General features: G+C 43.8%; 1 protein-coding gene across 1 annotated transcript; it reads left to right on the top strand.

The window, feature by feature from the left end:
• Positions 1-7,553: 7,553 nt before the first annotated feature.
• LOC311115098 (alpha-2-macroglobulin-like) lies at positions 7,554-20,304 on the top strand (the record flags this gene model as incomplete). Its single annotated transcript, XM_084190305.1, has 35 exons — positions 7,554-7,639; positions 7,836-8,016; positions 8,414-8,570; positions 9,346-9,398; positions 9,748-9,768; positions 10,005-10,170; positions 10,290-10,374; positions 11,053-11,203; positions 11,349-11,469; positions 11,927-12,036; positions 12,171-12,344; positions 12,816-13,049; positions 13,416-13,482; positions 13,560-13,705; positions 13,821-13,970; positions 14,370-14,522; positions 14,701-14,788; positions 14,950-15,100; positions 15,358-15,583; positions 15,658-15,784; positions 15,884-16,005; positions 16,097-16,148; positions 16,223-16,306; positions 16,425-16,601; positions 17,159-17,234; positions 17,404-17,560; positions 17,686-17,760; positions 18,041-18,203; positions 18,476-18,666; positions 18,918-19,133; positions 19,328-19,452; positions 19,609-19,699; positions 19,803-19,871; positions 20,050-20,155; positions 20,264-20,304. 35 exons carry the CDS (start codon positions 7,554-7,556, stop codon positions 20,302-20,304), a joined length of 4,392 nt encoding a protein of 1,463 aa, XP_084046431.1.
• Between the last annotated feature and the right edge of the window lie 701 nt (positions 20,305-21,005).

Below are 21,005 nucleotides of genomic sequence, written 5' to 3'. Positions count from 1 at the left end.
GAGTTCCAAGCTGGTGAGCTATTTTAAATCTAGAATTATGGGTGATGAATAATTGTTTTCTAGCTGACCTATAAACTATACATGTAGTATAAATGATTTGGGAGCCTATATTCTTTAATCTAATTGCTGGTCTGTTACATTTAATTTATTTGCTCTTCTGCAGATGTAAGATGACATTGAGGTCACACCTGCAACCCTTCAGACCTCTTTCAAGTGCTGAAGTAAATGATGTAACTGGAAATAAAGTTTTTCATTATAACCCTTTTCTGGAGTGTTTGTTTTAAAGATTGTCACACTGATAAGCAGTGAGTGCTGAGGTGAATATTGTAAGGCAGTGGTTCTACTACTGGAGGGAACCTGGCCTTGCCACAGGGGGTACTGGGAACTCATGGACAGAGCAGAATGTCATTGGGGACAGTTAACAAACTATACCTCCAGAGCTGCTGTTAAGCAGGGATGCCAGCTCTACAAAGGTGTAAATGTTATCGCTCAATTTTGTACACAGCTTTGGTTTCTCACTTTCTGTTCTGCAGTCTGTCATGGACCCCTGTAGGTTCTTTTATTCCTCATCAGGGAATGGGCTCAGAACATTTTACCACTAAATGATATAAACAAGTCTTCCAAAGGAATGAGTCCTGACTTTAATCTCCATTAGATGATCTCCTAATGGTGTGGACACCACAGGAAAGATGTGGTCGTACATACCTCACAAATCAATTAGATGAACAGAACCATCGACATGAGACGCACACAACGGGTACTATAGAGCCCTGTTGACGACACGACTCACTAAACTATATGAAAGTAATGTATGCAAACATACTGGGATTATGAACAAGAGTGTGCTGTGAAAACCTTTGAAAAGCAGTGAGACTGCCAGATGTTCTGTTTTAGTTCCGAGAAGATGTAACAAGCCCTCTTGATTGGACAGTGCTCAGGAATTCTTAAACTATAGTGACCCAAAATAAACGCAACATGTAAAGTGTTTCATGAGCTGAAATAAAAGATCCCAGAAATGTTCCATAAACAAAGCTTCTCTCATTTTGTGCACATTTGTTTACACCCCTGTTAGTGAGCATTTCTCCTTTGCCAAGATGATCTACCTGACAGGTGGGGCATATCAAGAAGCTGATTAAAGAGAATGATCATTACAGGTACACCATGTGCTTGGGGCAATAAGGCCACTCTAAAATGTGCAGTTTTGTCACGCAACACAATGTCTCAAGTTTTCAGGGAGCGTGCAATTGTCATGCTGACTGCAGGAATGTCCACACGAGCTGTTGCCAGAATTGAATGTTCATTTCTCTACCATAAGCTGTGTCTGTCATTTTAGAGAATTTGCCAGTACGGCCAACCGGCCTCAACCGCAGACCACGTGTAACCACGCCAGCCCAGGAACTCCACATCCGGTTGCTTCACCTGCGGGATTGTCTGAGACCAGCCACCCAAACAGCTGATGAAACTGGAGTATTTCTGCCTGTAGTAAAGGCTTTTTGTGGGGAAAAAGTATTTCTGATTGGCTGGGCCTATGCCCACCCATGGCTGCGTCCCTGCCCAGTCATGTGAAATCCATAGATAAGGGCCTAATTTATTTCAACTGACTGGTTTCCTTATTTGAACTGTAAAATCGTTGTTGCATTTATATTTTTGATCAGTATATTAAAGATCAATGGATACATATCACACCCACTTCAGTGGTCACTTATGGGTAGAATGATAAAGTGTATTCTATCCAAAAGCGCAAACTCCGATTAGAACTGCGACAATCAGTTGGATCCAGTTATGCAGTGGTCAACAAACCCCCCCTGTAGTCTCCTGGGGGTACTCAATCACGTGGCGATGAGTCCCAGGGGTGTCGTACACTCCCATTGTTAATGGACCTCTGGCCCCTACACATCCTAGGCACTCTGGTAGATCTGTCAGGTCGCTATTTGGTTTGGGAACAAAACATGTAAGTGCAGATTATTGTATAGGACAATATACAAACGTGTTTGAGAACATTTGAAAAATACAATTTTATTTAGTACATTTATTGGTTTCTTTTCATTTTGATAAGATATGTAAAAATAAAAATGTATCGATTATGGTTATTTTGGGGTGGGGTCGTAAGAAACTCTGGCAAAATAAATGGGGTCCACAGAAATTGTCTGAAAATTGTGTCCCCGCTAAGAACGTTTGAATGCCATATTTCTTGGACCAGTCATTTCAAATCAGTCAAGGGAAGTGACAAGTGCACACTTTGGGAGGAAGGAGAGAGAATTGGGACAAGGTCTCTATAGGGATGCCATCCCCTTCTGTCGTATCATGTAGAGAATGTTTTGGACTTCCTTTTTCTGGGCAGCAGAGGAGGGGAGATGGGGGTAGCCAGAGGTTCCTCTTTGACCAGTGTGGCTGAGGAGGGGGCTGATAACCCCAAACCAAAAGAACCAGGCTCCAGCTTCATCCTGGAGGGGAGCGAGGTGACCCAGCTTTAGGCCTCTTTGCTGGGGAGGCTTGGTGGGCGGAGGGGCAGCTGTGCTGGTTCAGACACACAGAGCAGAGAGGATTGACAGGTAGACACACCTGTTGACCAAACCCCACCAGCAAACAGTTGATCTCACTCCATAGATTCCTGTGAGAGAAGAAGATCATCATCGATCAACATCACCATCCCAGTCTTCACCAAATGTTTTCCTTTCCTGCTGCAAGGGATCTGATTGGTCAGTGACTGGTTAACGAGTGACCTGATAGGTCAGAGGGACAGGAAGTGGTGTTGTCACCTTGGTAACCAGTCTTCCAGGGCCTTGTGTGTCTCCTCTGGGTTCTTGATCCCACCTCTCATCCATCCCAGCCTGTTGGAGATACGGTGGACATGTGTGTCCACGCCTACGAGAGGCGGCATGGATCTTTCATTTAACCTAGACTTTGATCTGAAGCCAATCTTGTGATTCTTGTGATTTTGTTTGTTTGTGGGCCTATGTAGCCAAATTGTATCTATGATCGTATGTTATCCATTCATGCACAACCAATGACATCAAGCCGGCACCCGGCCGTGATTACAGACACCTATGTGTCCTTCCAAACTATATAAACGAGTGACCCGCGGTGTTTGTCATCATACCCTGATGAAGACAGCTTGTCTGTCCAAATGATGGTTATTAAATGATTACATCTGAGCTCCTAGAGTGTGAGGCTCTCCTTTTTCAAGTGTCCTAGAAACGCTCTGGAGCATCACCGACGTCTGCTTCAGGATCTTCACCTTGGTCTGGAGGAGGGGGTAGGGGAGAAGGCATGTCAAGGAACTTCACCTTGGTCTGGAGGAGGGGGGTAGGGGAGAAGGCATGTCAAGGAACTTCACCTTGGTCTGGAGGAGGGGGGTAGGGGAGAAGGCATGTCAAGGAACTTCACCTTGGTCTGGAGGAGGGGGGTAGGGGAGAAGGCATGTCAAGGAACTTCACCTTGGTCTGGAGGAGGGGGGATGGGGAGAAGGCATGTCAAGGAACTTCACCTTGGTCTGGAGGAGGGGGGATGGGGAGAAGGCATGTCAAGGTTTTTTTCATACTCATGTTCAAAGGAAGACAACACTCAATCCACTCCTGAGATGGAGACTTATCCCGTCCACCCATTAATTTACTTCTGACAGGTATCACAAGATTATTTATTTGAAGAGACATTTTGAAGTACACACATTGTAGTTGACTTATAGAAAATCAGTACTTGATTTAACAGAAGGCTATTCTGGTGAAGGTTAAATAGCTGGAGTAAAATGTAACAGTCCTATAGTATTTCTTACAGTACACTGCATGTAGAGCTATAGCATGTCTTTGAAAAAACTGCATAAGGTTAAGGCATATTGTTTTGCAAAATGTCAAGTATTTTTAAGGCTCATGATTATATATACCCGTCCGGCTCAGTTGGTAGAGCATTGCACTTGCAATGCCAGGGTTGTGGATTCGATTCCCATGGGGGACCAGTACGAATGAAAATGTATGCACTCGCTACTGTAAGTCGCTCTGGATAAGAGCGTCTGCTAAATTACTAAAATGTAAATGTAATAAGTTGCACTACCTCATCTCTGTACCCCACAATTATCTGTAAGGTCCTCAGTCGAGCAGTGAATTTCAAACACAGATTCAACCACAAAAACTAGGGAGGTTTTCCAATGCCTCACAAAGAAGGGCAGGTGAGTACAGTGGGGGGAAAAAGTATTTATCAGCCACCAATTGTGCAAGTTCTCCCACTTAAATTGATGAGAGAGGCCTGTAATTTTCATCATAGGTACACGTCAACTATGACAGACAAATTGAGAAAAAAAAATCTAGAAAATCACATTGTAGGATTTTTAATGAATTTATTTGCAAATTATGGTGGAAAATAAATATTTGGTCACCTACAAACAAGCAAGATTTCTGGCTCTCACAGACCTGTAACTTCTTCTTTAAGAGGCTCCTCTGTCCTCCACTCGTTACCTGTATTAATGGCACCTGTTTGAACTTGTTATCAGTATAAAAGACACCTGTCCACAACCTCAAACAGTCACACTCCAAACTCCACTATGGCCAAGAACAAAGAGCTGTCAAAGGACACCAGAAACAAAATTGTAGACCTGCACCAGGCTGGGAAGACTGAATCTGCAATAGGTAAGCAGCTTGGTTTGAAGAAATCAACTGTGGGAGCAATTATTAGGAAATGGAAGACATACAAGACCACTGATAATCTCCCTCGATCTGGGGCTCCACGCAAGATCTCACCCTGTGGGGTCAAAATGATCACAAGAACGGTGAGCAAAAATCCCAGAACCACACGGGGGGACCTAGTGAATGACCTACAGAGAGCTGGAACCAAAGTAACAAAGCCTACCATCAGTAACACACTACGCCGCCAGGGACTCAAATCCTGCAGTGCCAGATGTGTCCCCCTGCTTAAGCCAGTACATGTCCAGGCCCGTCTGAAGTTTGCTAGAGTGCATTTGGATGATCCAGAAAAGGATTGGGAGAATGTCATATGGTCAGATGAAACCAAAATAGAACTTGTTGGTAAAAACTCAACTCGTCGTGTTTGGAGGACAAAGAATGCTGAGTTGCATCCAAAGAACACCATACCTATTGTGAAGCATGGGGGTGGAAACATCATGCTTTGGGGCTGTTTTTCTGCAAAGGGACCAGGACGACTGATCCGTGTAAAGGAAAGAATGAATGGGGCCATGTATCGTGAGATTTTGAGTGAAAACCTCCTTCCATCAGCAAGGGCATTGAAGATGAAACGTGGCTGGGTCTTTCAGCATGACAATGATCCCAAACACACCGCCCGGCAAACGAAGGAGTGGCTTCGTAAGAAGCATTTCAAGGTCCTGGAGTGGCCTAGCCAGTCTCCAGATCTCAACCCCATAGAACATCTTTGGAGGGAGTTGAAAGTCCGTGTTGCCCAGCGACAGCCCCAAAACATCACTGCTCTAGAGGAGATCTGCATGGAGGAATGGGCCAAAATACCAGCAACAGTGTGTGAAAACCTTGTGAATACTTACAGAAAACGTTTGACCTGTGTCATTGCCAACAAAGGGTATATAACAAAGTATTGAGAAACTTTTGTTATTGACCAAATACTTATTTTCCACCATAATTTGCAAATAAATTCATTAAAAATCCTACAATGTGATTTTCTTGATTTTTTTTTCTCATTTTGTCTGTCATAGTTGACGTGTACCTATGATGAAAATTGCAGGCCTCTCTCATCTTTTTAAGTGGGAGAACTTGCACAATTGGTGGCTGACTAAATACATATTTTCCCCACTGTAGGTAGATGGGTAAAAATAAAAAAGCAGACACTGAATATCCCTTTCAACATGGTGAAGTTATTCATTGCACTTTGGATGGTGTGTTAATACACCCAGTCACTACAAAGATACAGGCGTCCTTCCCAACTCAGTTGCCGGAGAGGAAGGAAACTGCTCAGGGATTTTACCATGAGGCCAATGGTGACTTTAAAATAGCTACAGAGTTTAATGGCGTGATGGGAGGGGATTAAATTATCTGGCCCACGTTACCCCGGTGGGAGGAGTTTGCCGTGGCCTGGATGCCTCTGGGGCATGAGCCAGGTGCCCCTTTAAAAGCAGATGAAATTGACTCAAAACAAAGTGATCTTGGTCAAGCATGCAGAGTAATGATTTAGGATTCTGAGTTTTCATATGCATAGGCCTAAGTGTTTGGTCTTGATAAAATCCCCATATGTGCTTCAGCTGCCTTCCAAGTGTTTGAAAATTCAAACATTTTATGGAAAAACATGATGTAGGCCTATGTTCATGAAATATGCACCATGCTGCCTTGTTGACAATATGATCCGGCATTTGAAATGGGCGTTCAGTCTAATCGAACTCCCTGAATATCCAGCAGGTGCGAGCGTTTAGTAATTAGAAAAAAGTCCGGAACTAAGGATATTTATAGGGACGTGACCGACAGTCTGTACTTCCTTTCTACTGAGTCCACAAACAATCCGCGGTGGTGAGTATGCCTAGGCCACGGGTGTTATGTCAATTTGTTGCGCAATCTTATACCTATAACAACAGGTCGGCGATTAACTTTTAAAAGTTAGTGCCTAACATTTCTACTTGCATCTGGTCTTTTACAGGCTATACCAAATGCAATCCAAAAGGGTTTAGCAACAGAATTGCTTATGTATGTGCACGCTAGACAAACATCTGCAATCTGTGTTTGGCGCCCAGTTTCTAGACCGATATATATAAGTAAAACAATAACCTAAATGCAATTGAGCCTTTTTTACCGACCTGTGTCTACAGCCTGGTCTCATGGACTAGATGTAACATAGTAAATGTAAGTCCGGGACATTGAAATGTAGTATGTTATGTTTGGTACTGTTACATAAGACCGACCGTTACTTAAGCCAAAACCAAAATAGTTAATGTTTTGGGTGGGTGTATAACGCTAACGACGTTAACATTTTGGTTAATAAGCAACTTCAACTACTTACTACTGTTTAGCTACTTTGGACATACTTAGCTTCTTGTCTAACCTTAACCCCTAATACTTAGCTAACATTATCTAGCTAACGTTGGCCACAACAAATTGGAATTTGTAAGATGTTCATTAGGCAAGTTTGTAACATATCGTACGAAATGGATGACTGACATCCACAAATGTAATACATACCATACGAAATGTAACATTTACTTAATGGAGAGTCTTGACCATACGAAATGTAACATTTACTTAATGGAGAGTCTTGGGTTTACATACAGAATAATACGAAATGCTCTGAGACCAGGTTGGTGCCTGTTTGGGGATGCTTCTGCCTGTATATCAGTGGATGGACAGTTCTGATAAGGATGTTTTGCATCCCCCAGGAAATAATTTCAGATGTTATTGTTAAGTACCACCTCCCCTGGTAGATTTTTATTTTATTAGCTAACCAATTTCCTAACCTAATTCTCTTTACCTTATAGTTAAAGTCAATTGACAATCTGGATCCCAGCTAGACAACCTCTAGGCAGTGCAGTAGGGAGGTCTTCCCAGTAGGAATACAGAGTCATAACTGACTTGGTTTATTTTTCTCCTTTAGTCATGGTTCTTCCTGGGCTTCAGGTTTGGAGATGGATACTCTTTGCCTGCATTCACTGGATTTGTGTCTGTCAAGAAACTGCAGGACCGTAAGTAAATCTGCAGTCACAGAAGTTAGAAATTAGTCATCACACTTAAGTCTCTCGTCTTGGTTTAACACTCTCTCTGTTGGAGCAGATTTAGAGCAATTTTTCTGCAGATCTTTATCTCCACAGTATTTTTCACCTAGGTTTGTGTTTAGAGGTATCATCTCATTAGGTACTGATTTTCCTGTGTTCTTTGTAGGGTTTATATGGTAGCCATTCCTGCAGTGATCCAGGCAGGCTCAGAGGCCAAGCTTTGTGCCAGCCTTCTGCAGCCCAACGAGACCCTGGTCATGACCATATCTCTGATGGCCGACGGGCAGAACAATATACTTCTCCACAAGAGTTCTGACCAAGAGTTTCATCGCTGCTTCCAGTTTCAGGTCAGCCCAGCACTGGTGGACATCCACAACCATTCCAATAAGAGTGGACTGGACTTCTCAGCTTTGAATCTCTTAGTTTCTTGGTGCAATGCCAGCTTATTTTATGGGAAATATCAATGTGGTGGCCTACCAGAACTTTTCTGGGATTCAGGCTCAAATTTGTACCAGGTTTTGATTGAATGCTACTATATAATATCTAGACAATTGATATATGACACTTCTCCAAAGCAACTTCCAATAAGGGGAGTGCATAATGTGATCCCTGCAGGAGTTAAACGCTCTACCTTGAAGTTGCTAGTGGCGCGCTCTTACCAACTGGGCCACACGGCACCACATCTTAATGTCCTATGTTGTTGGTCCATTAGTTCACCAGTGTTGCGCTCTTCCTCCCTGACAGGCCCCTCATGTGAAGAGTGACAAAGTGCAAAACTTCAAGGTGGAGGTTCGAGGTGACACGTTTCTATCAAAAGAGGAGAGGAAGGTCATGATCAAACCCTACAGCCCCATGACATTCATCCAAACGGACAAACCAATCTATAACCCAGGACAAACAGGTGATGTTAGAGCCAGTACACCTTTAGTCTGGTTGCTAAGAAACAGGACAATTAGGTGATTGGAGTTCCAAAACATTTTGGGCCCCAGACCCCATTTTGATATCAACTTTCCATGACCCCACCATGTTCCCTTTCTTTATTTGGGGCTATGACCGTATATTACAATCTGAAGGAAGTATGGTTGGAAGGTATTGGGAACTTCAGAAGATCATCAGGCAATAGTTGTATGATCTTCTGTGTAGAAAAGAACACATCATTGTTAATGATCTTCCCCCAGTCTGATTTGGTGCCTGGTCCTGTCCACTCTGTTCTAACAAGTCATGCGTGGCTTATGAACATTGGAGAGGGAAACGGACGCCTGAAAAGCTTCATTCAGGAATGGGGTGCAGATACAGGAAAAAACCCACTGTGGGGTCACTCAGGATATGTACACTGGAACGGAGTTTGAACCGACATGCCACATGTTACGAGATGTTCCTCTCATGGACATAATTGGATAGTGTAAATATATTCAGAACTCGCAGTGCAGTTTTCCTTCATCTGCAATTGATTGAATTGGGGCCTTAGTACCAACAGTTTAAAATATTATCCAGAGTAGCTGTGACAAGTTCTGCTTACTTCACCAGTTTCCCTGGTTTTCCAGAAATGCTGGGTGAAAGATTCCTGGAATCAGGATGGGAATCCTCCAACCAGGATTTCTGGAAACCTTGGAATTTTCAGTTGTCCGACATGATGCTTCTAAAATTCTCATTTTCTTGTCATCGGCTTTTTACAGTGCATTTTAGAGTCGTCACCTTGGATACCAATTTTAGCCCTGTCAATCAGCTGGTGAGTGTTGAAAATGTAATATTGAAAACAGTCCTTCAGATCGGTGTCTACTATTTCAAACCAAAATACGGATACAGAAGTATCACAACTGATGGGCATAGCAATCAAGTATTATGTAACACAAGGTACAGCAATCAACCAGTCAGGACATGGGGTTTTCATTCATATAGGTCAGATTGGAATGTATGGGATCATCTTTTCTTGAGACTGAATTCATGTACTAAATTGACATTAGTCCCACTAAGCCAATCACCTGTCTAGTTCCTATAGTTGTAGACCGTTATGCTCCACTGATGTTTTGGAGTTATTCATGAACCATGAACCCATCTCTTGTCTTTGCCCTTCACAGTACAACATTGTGGAACTTGAGGTAAGACCCTTACAAGTCTAACTTTATGATGACTGTCACTGTAAATACTGCAACATTAGGACTCCACCCGCTAGCTAGGTCGTCATTAATTTCCACCTACTGTGGAAGTTAGCTAAATACTTCCAATCAGCTTTGTGTGTGTTCTGGGCCCCCTTCAGTAGGCCAATGTTGCAGATGGAAATGTCATGAAAAGAGCTGACTCCTGTATACTGTTATCTTGTTCTATGAACCAACAGGATGTTAATCAGAACAGGATTGGACAGTGGCTCAACACTACATCCAGTGGCAACATTTTGCAGCTTTCTCACCCCCTGAACTCTGAAGCACCTGTAGGATCCTATGCCATTGTAGTGTGGATTGGTCAAGACAAAATATACCAGAACTTCAAGGTAGAAAAGTATGGTAGGTTGAGCTTTTTTCTTTTACCTGTCATGCTAGGTAATGTTATGGCTCTGGCAGTTGAATCAATGCATCACAATCCTGGAACATTCTAGAGTTGACTGCTGTTCTTTTATCTGTAGTTCTGCCAAAGTTTGAGATCAAAATGAACCTCACCAACGAGATCAGTATTGTTCAAGAAGAGTATGAAGTGGAAGTGTGTGCCAAGTGAGTAAACGCTAATGGCGATTCCAATGCACTGTAGTTACAAGGTGATGTGTAACTCCACTAAATGTAATGATCTAATAATCGCATTACGCTAATGCAGACCTGGGTTCTAATAAGTAATTTTAATACTTTGAAATGTGAAAGATTTTAAGTATTTGGTTATTCTTTCTTTGAAAATACAAGTAGTTGAAGGTATTTGGATAAACACTTGGAAAGTATTTGAAAATAATATTATATTAATAATGATTTAAAATACAAATACTTCAATATGCATGTAAGCTACTTGAACCCAGGTCTTCACTAATGACACATGCTAATTGAAGACCTACAATGCTACTGCTCAATGTCCTGAAATGCTGCTATTAATCCCTGACACTTCAAACGTTTGCTACAGTGGCATTTACATGAACAGCTGGTTCTGTATTCATAAAGCATCCTAGATTGGGATTGCTGCTCTAGGATCCGGTCCCCCCCATGACATGTGACCTTGTTCATTATGATCCTAAAGTTCAAACTGATCCCTTTCTGAGAGTCTTTATGAATGTGGGTCCAGATTTGTTGAACACTTGACTTAAGCCTACAGGTATGCACAAACCTTTGTCTCGTATTCGGTTTTTAATATGGTGATTGTCGACGTAGGAAATTGTTTGATTCTTTTGTCCTATGAATTGAAATCAGGTACACGTATGGACAGCCTGTACCTGGTAAAGCAGGGTTAAAGTTGTGCCGACTCTTGGGGGACAATGTAGTGAAACCGATAACAATTGATGAGAAACATCCACAAGGAGTTCCTGATTACACACCTCCCTGCCACAAAGAGTCAATAGAGGTCTGTATGCTGTCATAAAACGATCATTAGTAGGACTGTTTATACCAACATATTACATTTTAATTTATTTAACTTGGTTCTTAATGTTTGATTGAATTAATTTAAATCTGTTCTCAGTGTGTTTGGTTCTGCTTGCTTTTCCCAGATGGACCTAACTGGCTGTGCTTCCTATGTCTTCAACATGGCAATTTTTACAAAGAATTTAGGAGAGAAATTGCTGGGAGACGTGTTTAGTTTCCATGCAGAAGTACAGGAGGAGGGGACAGGTTAGTATTATCACAATCATTGGTAACATTGCTGTCAAATGATGTTTCATTAGATCAGGGTTTCCCAAACTCTGTCCTGGGGCCCACCCTGGGTGCACGTTTTGGTTTTTGCCCTAGCACTACACAGCTGACTCAAATAACCAACTCATCATGACGCTTTGATTATTTGAATCAGCTGTAGTGCTATGGCAAAAAACCTAAACCTGCACCCACGGGGGACCCCGGGACTGAGTTGGAGGAACTCTGTGTTAGATCATGAAGATTGGCAAGAGTGAGCTGTTTGACCTTTGGTGCTACAGTGTTGTTTTATAGAATGCTGTTTTATTGTCGTCTGTTTATAATATCCTGTGTAAGCTGTACTGCAATTCAGTTTCTGCGTTTTGAACTGCCATTGTGCATTGTGTTGGCTCTGGTAATTGTGAAATATACCATCCTATTATTTATTTTCCTTTGACAGGTATTACACGGTCAGAGGAAAAACGCATAGCGCTCTCCTATGTGATTGGAGAACTCTCATTTGTCGACACGCCCCAAATCTATGAGCATGGATCAATTATTGAGGGCAAGGTAAGTCCAAATACAGTGTTTCTGTTGCATTGTGGAGGCCATTTGTTCTTTGCCCTGCTTGCTGAACTACCAGTATGTGTTAGTTAATGACATGTAGCGTCACTTCATTCATACAACTCCCCCCTTTTCCTCAGATATATGCTGTTCACTTCAACAACACACCCATCTCTGACATGTTAGTCTACCTGTTGGAGGAGAAGGGCTGGTCCTCATATCTACAACTACAGAACCTAACCACGGACAGTCGTGGTATTGCCAGGTTCTCCCTAAACACAACCAGTATGCCCAAAGAGAATATTAACCTCATAGTAAGTATGATTCCTTCTAGGTTTTGACAGCCTCTTTATGCTCAAGACCAACTCAGCCCTTAATCCTACGCCAGCGTTTCCCTAACTGTCCTGGGGACCCCAAGGGGTGCATGTTTTGATTTTTGCCATAGCACTACACTGCTGATTCAAATAACGGACTCTTTATCAAGATTTGAATTAGCTGTGTAGTGCTAGGGCAAAAAACAAAATGTGCACCGCTTGGGGTCCCCAGGACAGAGTTGGGGGAAACGCTACCCTAAGGCCTATCATGGTCTTGTGGGGATCTGAGGAGATTGAATTGGTAATATTAGCATGGTGGAACTTCCACCAAGCCTATCAGAGGGTAAGGTGGATCTGTTACCATATTGCTTACATCTGTCCTCCCCTCATATCACCACTGTATGTAGAACATAGGGTCTAGGGGTTGATTTAGGATTGGTCCTTTAGACTCCTCCTCTTGTTCCTTTACAGGTAAGTGACACCCCACAAGTGGAGTACCAAGGATACAGGGTCCCCTATTTCAACAGAGGGCGTCACGTCCTCTCCCTGATCCAGCCCGCTGCCCCTGACCGTAAACCCTCCAGCTCCCTGGCTATTCAGAAGATGGAGAAACCACTGGCATGTGGGGAGGAAGTGTCAATCACCATCCACTATGCCATCGTAGGGGAGACCGTCCCAAAGGGCTCTGTGGATGTCCTCTACCTGGTGAGTAGAACCCAGGAACTAGTTGACAACTTCCAAACCCAGGGTGGCTCCCAAATGGAACCATATTTCCTAGTTGCACTACTTTTGACCAGGATCATTTCAGACATTGCCCAAGCCTCGCACTTTTCAAAAGGATGTTCCTATACAACACAAACTCTTAATCATCCAGCCTAAACCTTAGTATTAGCCACCTCGATAACATAAGCCACAGCAAATTGGACTTCGTAACCTATACGAAATGGATGGACATCCACATAACATCCTAATTGCTCTGTCCTGGATTTGTTTACCACGTCTACCCCTTGAGTCCAGGTTGCATCATCTCCTTTCTGAGTTGATGACAACTGTTTCCCCCTTTCTCTCCAGGCCTTATCCAGAGGGGTGATAGTTCAGCATGGACACAAGAACGTTACTGTGCAGCAGGACAGTCCTGGTGAGTGAGTTTCATTAAGTGATTCTGAACGTTCTGGAAGGCGCTTGATGGCAGTGTGACCTGCTCTTGCGTTGCAGTAGCTGAGGGTGAAGTCACCTTGAAGTTGGCAGTGGTTCCAGAGATGGCGCCGGTGGTTCAGCTCCTGGTGTACAGTATGCTACCCAGTGAGACTGTCATCGCCCACAGCATGAACTTCCCCACTGAGAAATGCTTCAGGAACAAGGTGTGCACATCACAAACATTGTTCTCATTTTATGTTGGTTATGAAGTGTCAATTATTTCCATGCACATAGATACTGTATCATACCTGCAGTAAAAGTGTATAATGTGTATGCCAGGTGTTGGTGGAGTTCTCCCCCTCCAATGCAGTCCCAGGGGAGGAGAACACCCTGCATCTCTCTGCCCAGCCCGGTTCCCTCTGTGGCCTCAGCGCTGTGGACCAGAGTGTTGGCATCATGGAGCCAGGGAAGAGGCTGGATGCTGATAAGGTAACAGAGCTCACTGACGTGAACAACAGTCCTACCACCATACCGACTGTTTTGGTGGTGCTGGGAATACAACCAGCCTCAGGGGAAGAACCATTGACCACAGCAGACATGGAATGGGTCTGTTCACTGTTGGTCATTTGGTGTGCTTTTATCAGAGGTAATGGGACTTATTCTCTGGCTTGAGGCCCTCTTTCTATTGACTGGAAATCACCTCACTATTGTTACATAATGAGGTAATATTCTGGGTTGTGTTCATCAGGACACTTTTTTCTAGACGTTTGGCAATGGGGAAACAAAATGGAGGTTCTTCTTAGTCCAAGTAGTCCCTCCCTGTTTCAGTCTGTTCTGTTTGGTCCCCAAGAACGTCATTTCACTCCTTCCCATATTGTCCCATTCCAGATATTTGATTTGTTACCAGTCAAGGAGACAACCTATATTCCCTACGAGCTTGAAGATTCAGTAGCATGTTTCCGTGTAAGACCAAGGAGATCCATAATGCCGTACCCAGATGGAAAGTCTGGGGAGACAAATGATCCTTATGCAGTTTTTCAGGTAAATACTTCTGCCCTGTTCTCAACTTTTGAAGCCTCTTTATTGCTCTGGGAAGAATCAGTCACCATACCGTCACGATGTGTTCAACTTACAGGTTACATTGCTAAAATAGCCTGAGGCTAGAACACATGTACAGTGACAAATACAACTTTTTAAATAATTTGATGGCATTTTCTAGGCACTGGGACTGAAGCTGGCGACTAATCTGGATATAAGAATACCTTCCTGCCTCAGTTACCAGGGGAACCAGTACCATCGCTCCTATGGTGAGATGTCCTAACCAACCCTTATTCTCATTGCTAGAAGTCTTCAATGAATCTTGGGAAATGGATTACTAACACAGCCTGGTTAAAGTGGTCAGAACGCTGCATGCGCTCACTGTTGAGCAAAGCATTCAGTCCATTTTAACTTGAGCATGATTTGTTAGTAGCTTACAGCTTTATGGCCAGGCCTGGATCAGCGGGTCCTGGACTTGAAATGGCTATAGCTGGTGGAGTTGACCCAACACCTCCGCCACCCATACAGACGGTCCGTACATTCTTCCCTGAGACATGGATTTGGGATCTTGTGGAAGTTGGGTAAGTGCTCTGCACAGTGAGGCTAGCCTTGGGTGAAAACCCTCTTAGCTAGATTAGGAACCGGAACCTCTTTAAACTGTAGTACAGAGTAGGCCAGGTTTCTCTTAGGAAAGAGCTCCTTTTACCTCAATGGGTCTCCCTGGTTAGATAAAGCTAAATGCATTCGAAACGGTGTTCATATAATTGGTACAGTCCTATGCCATTCTCTATTGGACACTTGGTGGCTTTCTGTTTAAACTCTAACCTCTGTATTCCAGGGAGTCTGGATCAGCAGACGTCCCCCTGACAGTCCCAGACACCATCACCACCTGGGAGACTGAGGTCTTCTGCCTGGCCCCCAGTGGCTTTGGTCTGGCTCCTCTGGTGGAGCTCACGGTCTTCCAGCCGTTTTTCCTGGAGCTCACCCTGCCCTACTCAGTCATCCGGGGAGAGCACTTTGAGCTGAAGGCCACTGTGTTCAACTACCTCTCCAAGTGCATCATGGTACGGCACTGCACCAGGATTGTATTTTGTTTTTGTCAGACCATGTTATCTTACAAAGTGTTCCTCTTCGGCAGGTTTCTGTGACTCCGGCTCTCTCCTCAGACTACACTCTCACACCCTTGAATGACGTCCACTACTCCTCATGCTTGTGTGCCAATGGACGAAAGACCTTCAGTTGGACAATGGCACCCTCTGTCCTGGGTAAGTCTCCCGTCAACCGTTCAAACAGCAGAATGGATGTCAACCTGAGTTGTGTACTGTGTTGGATGTTGTGTAACCTGTGTCTGCCAATGTGTGTAGGGGTTTTGAACGTGTCCGTTAGTGCAGCGGCTGTCCATTCCCACACTGCGTGTGACCATGAGATTGTGAACGTACCGGAGAGAGGACGCGTTGACACAGTCACACGGAGCCTGCTGGTGACGGTATGTAGTTTGCTGCTGGGAACTAACCGTTAGGTTGCACAGATTGTCTAGTGTAACTGCCTCTGAAAAGAATCCCTCTCCTGTCCTCCAGGCTGAGGGAACAGAGAAGACCGACACCTACAACTGGTTGCTGTGTCCAACTGGTCAGTAATGAATGAATGTTCACGGTTGTTTGACGTGCTCTTCGCCATTCATCTTATCATCTTTGTGTCCACAGGAGAAGCTCTGACAGAGGAGGTGGAACTGCAACTCCCCCAGAATGTGGTGGATGGATCTGATAGAATTTCCCTCACCGTTCTGGGTAAAATAAACTATGGTTTGTTTAGAGGTGTAGTGGTGGGAAGACAACCCTTCTGCGGTGATAATGTTGCTGTTTGCTAAAGATGACCGTCTTACAGAAGTCCCTTGTTTCTCTGTAGGGGACATCCTGGGTCGGGCCCTCAACAACCTGGATGGACTGTTGCAGATGCCGTATGGGTGTGGAGAGCAGAATATGGCCCTCCTCTCCCCCAATATCTACATCCTGGAGTACCTGAGGAACACAGGGCAGCTCACCCCAGCCATCCTAGACAAGGCCACCAAGTTCCTCACTAGTGGTAGGAGTGTCCCTTTTGAATCTGGCTAATATTTATTATAGACAAACTTACTGAAACAGGGCTGGATTTGTCCAGTAAAAGGTTTCTCCAGTGTGCCCTAATGACTAGGACCCTGTTGTCATGTAAATGATGGAGCTACAGTACAGATGACATCACTGACCCAACACATGGAGGGACTTCCACATGGTTTCTCACTGAAATCATTTGATCGTAGAATATTGACACTCTGTCCCAAATGGCAGCGTATTGCTTACATAGTGCACTATTTTCCTGTCTCAAGTAGTTCACTATATAGGGCAGGACTCAACCCTGTTCCTGGAGAGATACTGTCCTGTAAGGTTTCACTCAACCCTACTCTAACTGACCTTTTTTAAATAATTAGCTGGTTGATGAGTTGAATGGGGTTAATTACAACTTGGGTTGGAGTGAAAACCTACAGGAGGGTATCTCTCTAGGAACAGGGTTGAAGAGCCCTGATATGGAGAGCCATTTGGGGCACAAACCCAGTGACTATAAAAACCACTTGGTCACTGTTCACTCTAAAAACCCACCGACAGGTTACCAAAGGCAGCTGAACTACAAGACTGCTGACGGTGCATACAGCACGTTTGGACAAGGCTTGGGGAATACTTGGTGAGTACTTGGCTTGTAAACAACTGTCTGTTTCAATGAAGTAGTGGCCAATCAAATGGCATCGTCTCTGGCAGGGAGACCATGGCTATGTAATGTGAAGCTCTAAGTCACTTTTATGACCATCTTATGTGGATATTATGACTGCTTTTAAATCAAGTTCTTTCTTCAGGCTGACTGCTTTTGTCTTGAGATCCTTTGGCAAAGCACGGTCTTTCATCTATATTGACCCGGCAAAAATGGAGCAATCCAAGACTTGGTTGGAAAGTCAACAAGGCAAACATGGCTGTTTCAGAATTTTGGGGAAACTCTTTAACAACAGAATGAAGGTATTTATATTGCTAATAAACTGAACGATGTTAGACGTAGTCTGTTTCGGCAGACCAGTCATAAAGTTTGATTTCAACAATTGTATCAGGCTAGATACAGTTAGTATTTTGACATTGTTTTATAGGGTGGCGTGACGGATGAAGTCACACTGACTGCTTACGTCACTGCTTCAATGCTGGAGCTCGACATGTCAGTGTCGGTAAGTAACCTCACTCCATATAAACATTGATTCTCACTCCAGCAACATTGTTACAGGCTACTAATTTAGCTTCCTGTATGAAGTCTGTATACATCTTACAGATTATACAATGTAGTGAGTTACAGGGGAATTGTTATTTCTTTGAAAGTAGCCTATGAAATGACAAAGAATGGGCTGTACCATGAACACATCTGAATGGTATAGTTCTGCTACTATTGATATTAGACTCAATATGCTACTATGAAGTGTCTCAATGTGCTGCTGTTATTCTGTGCTCCAGCATCCTGTTGTGGACCGCAGCTTGTCTTGCCTGAAGAACTCGACCAGTGATTTGTCCAACACCTACACTACTGCTCTGCTGGCCTACACCTTCGCCCTGGCAGGGGACATGGAGACACGGGCCCAGCTTCTGCAGCACCTCAACACCATCTCATTACAAGAGGGTGAGCTATATCCTGGTCCAAGATCTGTTAGTGCTGCCTTGATTGAGCTTGCCTGGACAATGGATTACTCCTAAAAGTGCAAACCCTCGGCCCGTCTAGCACTCCAGATAGGCCCAATCAAACGGCCAGTAAAAGTGTTTTTAAGAACAAAAATACACTTTGAACTGACTGTCAGTTGTTTTGGGCATAAAATGAATTGGGGAGGTCAGAACTTTGTATTATGCTGAATAAGCAGTCCTTATTCTGACTTGTGCGCTCTCCTCGGCCCTCAGGGGGTCTCCTGCACTGGTCCCAGTCCTCCTCAGAGACCTCACCATCCCTTGAGGTGGAGACCAGCGCCTACGTTCTACTGGCGTCCCTCAGTGCCTCTCCTCTGTCTACCTCTGACCTGGGCTACGCTTCCCGCATCGTCAGGTGGCTGGTGAGGCAGCAGAACGCCTACGGAGGCTTCTCCTCCACACAGGTAGACTTCCCAAACACATTGGTCTGAAATGGCACCCTGTGCTGTGCACTAGTAGAGACATTATTACTTTGACTTCTATCAGACCACAGGCATGTGCTCTTCATGTCCAGCCTGGTGAGGCTAACTTCCACTGATACAGAGCCATGGAATTGGGAAATGGTCACTTTAGGAACTGTTCAATGTAAAAATCAACCCTTTCTGTAAAATGGGCTCTTTAATTTTGAAGTGATTTTTCCCTGTGGTCTGTTTAGGACACGGTGGTGGCCCTCCAGGCCCTGGCTCTCTACTCCACCAGGGTGTTCAGTAGAGGAGGAGCCAGCACAGTGACAGTACAGTCTCCCAGTGGGCATCAGTACCTCTTCTATGTGAACCAAAACAACAAGCTTCTGTACCAGGAGAGGGCGCTGCAGGACACAGAAGGGAAGTACAGCATTGAAGTGAAGGGCAGCGCTTGTGCCTCAGTGCAGGTCAGTGAATACACATCTCTCCTCCCAGTCCTGTGGCGGAAGATGTGCTTTAATATACATTATTGGGAAGGTCAAACCTATAAGAAGCTTCTTCTGGCTTGATTTTTAGTTCATTAAATATGTGTTTATTCTAGCTTATAAAATGTTTGTTTTTGGACAGGATGGTTTCCCTGACTTCCTCTTCTCTGTCCCAGGTGGCGCTCCACTACAACATCCCTACTCCTACCAAAAGCACAACGCTCAGTATCCAGGTGACTCCAGAGGTAGACTGCAACAGCAAGTCTTTGCGACCCAGAGTCACGCTGAAACTCCAGTCTCAGTAAGAATGAAGGACCCGTTTTGTCTTCACAGCATTCTTTTAAATGTTGACAGTTCAGTGTTATTTTGGAGCGTGTCTTACAGAATGGATTTGACCCAAATGAATTGTTATTGACCTTCCAATCCAACTTTATCAATAATCTCTTTGTTTTCACAGATATCATGGAAAGGAGCTGACCACCAATATGATTATAGTGGATTTGAAAATGCTCTCTGGGTTTTCCCCAGATCCAGACTCTTTGGGGAGGGTGAGTTTTTGTGACCTTTATCCATGGAGGTCTTGCCTCATCTGTGACCCTTTCTAACACGGACTGTTTTTGTCCATGCAATATGAATGGCTTGTCTTCACAGCTGAGGGGTTCAAGTCAAGTGGATCGTGTTGATACCAAAGATGACCATGTGTTAACGTACTTGACAGAGGTGAGGTGAAAACCACCCATCAGTTTGAAATGGTCCACATAGCACTCTGCAATAATATAATGGGTGTTATTTCAAAATAATATATATAGATGTACTTGTGGTGACATGTCAGCAAAGCTGAAATGTAACTTCTGCTTAGATCATTTAATGACCAATATGTTTGTTTTTCTCCCAACAGTTAACATCACTATTTCCTTTTACCATCACCCTGGACATCATACAGGAGCTCCCAGTACAGAATCTAAAGCCAGCGGTGGTCAAGATCTACGACTACTACCAGCCAAGCAAGTTGATTTACTAACCCGCCCCAAAACCTCCTTTTCCATGGTTTAACTAACATTTTTGGTCAACTTGTGTTCATTTACTGAGACTAACATGTACTATGGTTACAGGTGACCAGGCTGAGACAGAATATGTCTTCCCTTGCAAGTAGGAGTTCCAAGCTGGTGAGCTGTTTTAAATCTAGAATAATTGGTGATGAATAATTTTCTAGCTGACTCAACTATACATGTAGTATAAATGATTTGGGAGCCTGTATTCTTTAATCTAATTGCTGGTCTGTTACATTTAATTTATTTGCTCTTCTGCAGATGTAAGATGACATTGAGGTCACACCTGCAACCCTTCAGACCTCTTTCAAGTGCTGAAGTAAATAAATGATGTAACTGGAAATAAAGTTTTTCATTATAACCCTTTTCTGGAGTGTTTGTTTTAAAGATTGTCACACTGATAAGCAGTGAGTGCTGAGGTGAATATTGTAAGGCAGTGGTTCTACTACTGGAGGGAACCTGGCCTTGCCACAGGGGGTACTGGGAACTCATGGACAGAGCAGAATGTCATTGGGGACAGTTAACAAACTATACCTCCAGAGAGCTGCTGTTAAGCAGGGTTGCCAGCTCTACAAAGGTGTAAATGTTATTGCTCAATTTTGTACACAGCTTTGGTTTCTCACTTTCTGTTCTGCAGTCTGTCATGGACCCCTGTAGTTGTGAAGGTTCTTTTATTCCTCATCAGGGAATGGGCTCGGAAACATTATACCACAATTATATGAACAAATCTTACAAGGGAATGAGTCCTGTCTATAATCTCCATTACGATAGCCTAATGGTGTGGACACCACAGGAAAGGTGTGGT

Source organism: Coregonus lavaretus, assembly GCF_964263955.1.
Source record: "Coregonus lavaretus genome assembly, contig: HAP1_SCAFFOLD_326, whole genome shotgun sequence".
NCBI classification, from domain to species: Eukaryota; Metazoa; Chordata; class Actinopteri; order Salmoniformes; family Salmonidae; genus Coregonus; species Coregonus lavaretus.
This window is presented reverse-complemented; position numbering and strand designations above follow the sequence as displayed.